The sequence below is a fragment of the Crocodylus porosus genome, unplaced genomic scaffold (assembly GCF_001723895.1).
Source record: "Crocodylus porosus isolate Cpor-Errol unplaced genomic scaffold, CroPor_comp1, whole genome shotgun sequence".
NCBI classification, from domain to species: domain Eukaryota; kingdom Metazoa; phylum Chordata; order Crocodylia; family Crocodylidae; genus Crocodylus; species Crocodylus porosus.
The window spans coordinates 4,150,135-4,155,852 of NW_017728943.1; the positions used below are offsets into that span (position 1 = coordinate 4,150,135).

At 41.8% G+C, this 5,718-nt stretch overlaps 1 protein-coding gene across 8 annotated transcripts in view; it reads right to left on the minus strand.

Annotated features, from left to right (window-relative positions):
• Positions 1-5,718, minus strand: part of TANC2 (tetratricopeptide repeat, ankyrin repeat and coiled-coil containing 2) — a 654,191-nt gene that overhangs the window by 429,448 nt on the left and 219,025 nt on the right. For all 8 annotated transcript variants that reach the window (XM_019548480.1, XM_019548478.1, XM_019548477.1 and 5 more), the window contains one exon: positions 3,273-3,344. In XM_019548480.1, the coding sequence (XP_019404025.1) occupies positions 3,273-3,344 (72 nt within the window). The remainder of the gene's footprint in view (positions 1-3,272; positions 3,345-5,718) is intronic.

A 5,718-nucleotide genomic window follows, 5' to 3' on the forward strand; every position in this document is an offset into this window, starting at 1 on the left:
GATGGCCCCGCCCTGTGCTGGTCCCCACCAGCCACGTGGGCTGGAGCAGGCCGCAGTGCAGCGGGTGGGCAGATGCAGTGGGCACGGATGCCACTGCTCAGAGGAATGCTACTGCCGCTGCTGCTGTGGATGTTGGGGCAGGAAGCCGGCACCACTCCTGCCTCCCCACAGCCCCCCACACCTGCAGACATCGCACTGGGGGTGACAAGTCACAGGTCCCGGGGAGGGAGGGACCCCTGCCACTTGGGCTCGGGCTGCCCCAGGGGAGAGGGAGCAGGGGGGTATCCCTGCACATCCCGCACCCCCCTGTATTGTCCCCACATGTCCCCCTGGCTGCTAAGCCCCGATGCACAGGTGTGGGAGCATCCTCAAAGCCACCCATGTGGCAGGGAGGACACGGCAGGGTCAGGTGGCACCCCTTGACCCCTGCGCCCACAGGCCATGGCCGGACTGGACAGGCCACTTGAGCACCCACTCCTGCTGGCCCACCGAGTGATAAAAGTTCATGATCCAGCCCCACATTCAAAAAGGTTGGACACCCCTGATTTATACTATATATTACTGATCTTTCATGCTTTGTGATTACTACAGTTGGGGCCAGTAGCACTGCCTCTTAAAATTGTCCATCATTTCTTACAGTAAGACCTGGTTTTCAATTGGTTTAACCATTTGGCCCAAAACTTTTCCATGACGCTTGCCTGCCTACAGCTGAATCTCTTAAGGCATTTTCAGATGTTAAAAAACAAACAAACAAACAAACTACTTCACTGTCAGGGTGGCTAGGATCTGGAACTAACTTCCAAGCAAAGTGGTGCTGGCTCCTACCCTGGGGGTCTTTAAGACAAGGCTAGATGAACACCCTGCTGGGGTCGTTTGACCTCAGCACTCTTTCCTGCCATGGCAGGGGGTCGGACTTGATGACCTGCTCAGGTCCCTTCTGACCCTACAAACTATGAAACAAACACCCCTTCCATCCCGCCTCCCACCGAAAAAACTGTACTTTACTTCAAGTTCAGCATTTTCCCATGCCAACCTTTGTGCATGCCCAAAAGAGGCAGTGACTTAGTTGGACTCAGCTCGCCTGATGTCTGTAAAGATCAGGTGCTTTAGTAGGGCTTTTTTGGGTACTTTTATCTAACAGCTGATTGAATCGGGTTTAGCTAAAGTGCAAAAAAGCCCTGGTGAAGCACTTGATCTATACAGCTGCTGCAGAGCTGGGTCAAAGTAATGCGCTGCTTCTTCCACTGAAGTACTTTTTTTTTTTTGTAATTTATTTTGGACAGGGGTGGTAAGGGAAGGGGAGAGGTTTAACGTCTGCAAGCAGCCTTAGTGAATTTAAATCAAAATGGTTCAATTCAACTCTTTCTGAGAGAAAGGTTAGAGAAAAAATAATCTACTTGTCCACATTACAAATTTTCATAACATTTTCTTTTTAATGTTTCATTCTACAACTTTTATAATGCTTTCTCCAATATTTTATGTGTGTAATATACATGTATTAAGTGTTTTTCACCAAGGACATACTTGCAAACAATGTACCCTTTGTCCACAGAGTAACATTTTTGATCAACGTGAAAATGTCTAGTGATTCATGTGCATGTCTAATTTTCGATAAACATACTTCCATTTAAAAAAAAAAAATCAAACAACTTAAGGGAAAATACATAGAAAGTATTCAAGACCCTCACTGCACAATTAACAGTATATTACTAACAGTATGAGCAGTAACAGCAATGGAACATTGTACGGAGAGTAGTTTGAAGAGAACAAGTTGTAATCAGCTATTACTGATCTTTTATTCTCTAACAAATGTCCAGGAAACCAGCCTAGCTCTGAAAGGGTATACTGTAAATAGATTTCATTATTTCTCCCTAATCAAATTTCTGTTCTTACTAATTGAAAAATAAAATTCCAAAGAAATTATGACTTGTAACAAATCTGTATCAATTACTGCCATTTCACAAAGTTTGGTAGCTTTAGTTCTCAATTCCAATCTCTCAACATTTGACTGCAGGTCTCAATCACTCAGAATGTTCTTGCCAATATAATACTCTGCTGGCAACACTGGAGCACCGCCAAAGAACAGAAAAATTACACTGGAGTCAATGTCACTTCAATAAATCATTATGACTCTATGACAATAACAGATTTGAGGAGGAAAAAGTAATGCAGAATTACTGCTGGAATTTGGTGCAGAAATCCTGAAAGCTCAAGCCTATTAATGAGTCATGTTTCTATAGCATGCCAGCCAAGCAAGACTTCAGACATCAGGGCTTTGGAAAGTCCTTCAATATCGTAGGGGACAAAAAGCCAAAGACTCATTACTAGTCTCACTGTAGTATTGTTTTCTTGAAATACAATATGGATGCTTATTGCTGTCCTTGATGGTGGAGGGTGTCCTTGAGGGTGGAGAACCCTGCTGAAAAGAAAGCATGTGCTGCTTTTGAATGAGGGATGAAGAAAAGAATTTGCTCTGCCCCTGTGCCCTAATGTAAGGGAGCTTTGTGGGGAAAACAAGGCTCATTACTCAGAACCAATGTGCTCTGGAGGTGGAAGTAGAAGACAGATAGCCACATATTGCATCTGCCACTATTCTGAGGATTGGTAGGGAGAGTTCTTTCTCTCTGTGTTCTGAAACCTGTAAACAAGGGTGAAAATAGGGGGCCCATTTGTATAACTAACTTTATGCAGTAAAAGCTTTGTTATCTAGCAACCATGGGGAACGGGGGGTGCTGGATAACAAAATATGCTGGTTAACCAAGCGGCCCAAACAGGCGTTTTTGCCTGTTCAGGCCGCTGCCACCCCTCCCGCCAGCCCCACGGGACTCAAGGGATATGGAGGGGGGCCCCACACAAGCTGCTATACTCCAGGGCAGTGGGGGCTCGGCAGTGCTGACTGCTTTTCCCTGGGCCATGGGGGCTCAGTGAAACCAGAAGTGCCACTGTGGGCACTTCCAGTTTCGCTTTTCCCTTACAAGCCAACCTGCTGCCAGTTAACAGAGCATGACGACCTGTAAGGTGCCAGATAGTGCAGCTTTTACTGTATATATTTAAAAGACTCCCACAAAAATACTGAATCCAGTGCACCACAAATGATTCCAGCTTCATTCCAGCTCTTAAATAATACTAATATGTACGTGTCTCTGATCGTTGTCAACATGATGCATGTTTAAATTACAATAAAAAGTGCAGTAAATGGGATACGGATGCTTTTCTGAAATACAAAAACAGTGCATAAAAGGCTAAATGATAGGAACAATATGAGCACTTACCTTGCCCAGATCGACTCTGGCGGGAATCTACACTTGCTTGTCTCCGGTCTGGTGGCTCCTCGTTCCCTCCATCTGAATGAGAACCAAAACAGCAGAAGTACATCAGCACAATGGATAGATTGGGTAGATGTAAGTTTTTTTGATCACCATCATTTATCTTCTGGGAACAGCAGGAAAACAGGTGAATCTTGTATTTAATATAATAAAAAAAAAAAAAAAAAAAGTGTGTGTGGAGGGGAGATGGAGGGAACAAAACTGTTGACTGAGACCTCTGCTGTTTCTTTTCATTTGTGTACTACCTCCAACAATTTGAATTCAGAAGATCTTCACAGGTGCATAAACTAAAAAAAAAAGAGATGTACTTCTAAATTTTCCCTGCTGACCCCACAAGACTTCCATATGAAATCACAATTCCACTTGTGCTTTTTTCATGAGGCAATTAGTTCCCTCGTTTTGAACAGTTCTGTCAAAAGATAAAAACCCTGAACATGTTTGAAATAGGTCTATACTTGCCAGAACAGCATGTAAAATACTGTTTCCTTTGAAAACAATTCTTTAAATAATCAGCAAAAAAAAAGACATTTAAAAAAATCTACTCATGAAAGAGTTTAGAAGATCTGCAGCAGTAAACAGAAACACCTAGATCTTGCTGAACAGATGCTGGGATGGACATCATAAAAATGTTATACAACTAATTATATGCCACCACTGACCAGCTGACCAGATTAGAAACAAAAACAGGCAAAATGCATCAAACCAGGATACGAACATCAATAGAAATATTTGAGAACATATGAAATAAACATGTCGTAGAGGAAGTAAGGAACTAAAAATATACTATAGCCTCAAAATTTCCTTTAATCAAACTGTGCACAATGTTACAAAGAAAACATATATAAATGCATGAAATATCGGATCAAGTATCCAGGTTGTAGCCATATTGGTCTAGAGAAAAAGGCAATCAGGACTCGTAGTAGAGATGATGTCTTTTATTAGACTCACAAGATTTTTGCCAAAAAAAAAATCTTTCTGCTTTTTTTTTTTATTAATGAATTTTTTTTTTTTTTTTTAGATGAAATCTTCATATTTTCCCAAGCAGGAAGCAACTGTGCCCACTTGAAACCTGAGATCCTGCTCCTGTCCTTGTTTCAAGGTAATCTGCATCATCACAGATCCTCATAGGAGGTGGGAGGCTTCATACCAGCTATGAACTGACTGCCCAGAGGAGTTTTCCATCTATTGACTCCTCTGTGAAATCCTATGAAATATGAACTTTCATTTCTACCTAAGATAACTTTTACTATCTTTTCTCCAGTGCCTGAGGAAGGGTGTTTGTGCCCAAAAGCTTGCAATAAAAGACTTTTTTTGCAACCAAATCTTGTTGGTCTAATAAAAGATATCGTCTCTACTACGAGTCCTGATTGCCAAAATATAGGATGTAATCCAGAAGCCCTTACGTGAATTTGGGTTCATGTAAACCTGTGTTCCCTCTATACATCTTTAGACAGTCTAAAAAGGTACACATCTATCCTGCCTTCTAATGGACTTCAGACTATCATGGCTAACTATCTCATCTAGAAGTCATTACTCAGGTAAACCTTTTATTGCCTTTCAGGAGAGATAATTATATATATATTTTTAATGAGAGTTTTACCTAAGAATTTTAAGATAGAATCAGTAACTTCTTGTATATAAACAAGATAAAACTTTGGTTGCAGTAAGAGTACAAAATTACATTAAAGTATTTAAAAGCTTTTACTCATAAAGTAATTGTACTTTTTCAACTTGCACTATATGTAAAAAAATAGTTTCTTCCTATTTGAGAGAGCTCTTACACTTCAATAAGAGCATACCAATAGAATATGGTAAAATCTCAAAACAAACAAACAAAAACCAACCATCTCTCTGGTAGGAACTGTAATACATGTAAACAATGGGCATCATGCTTTTTACTCACCAAATTGCCTGTGTCCTCCATTGTGTACAAGAAATGTATAGTGTGCTTGTACGGGCAGCTAGATGTTATGGGGGTGGGAAAATAGGATTTTTAAATCACCTTTGTACTGTTCCATGATCCCAAGAAAAGTTTGCACAGGTTTTCCCAAGCCACATCAGAACAGCCTGACAGTTTCTATAAGATATCTACTGTTTCTGGCTTGAGGTGCTGTTACAGCAGCTAGGTATCACAAGGGCATAAAGGAACCCCAGCTATAGCACTTTTTCTGTCATGTTTCTTTTCTTAGGACCCAATAAGGCTTTACCCAGCACATGAGGATCCACCAGGCCCCAGAGTTATCCTACTGCTAAGTTCAGGCCTTCTTCATACTTCTGGTATGGTACAAATTGACTAATACTCACACTCAGGTAGGCTCTGGAGCGGTGAGAGACGCACGGGTGAAGCCCGCTGCGCCCCCACTCCCCCGAAGCCCCCCAGACACCCCCTCAG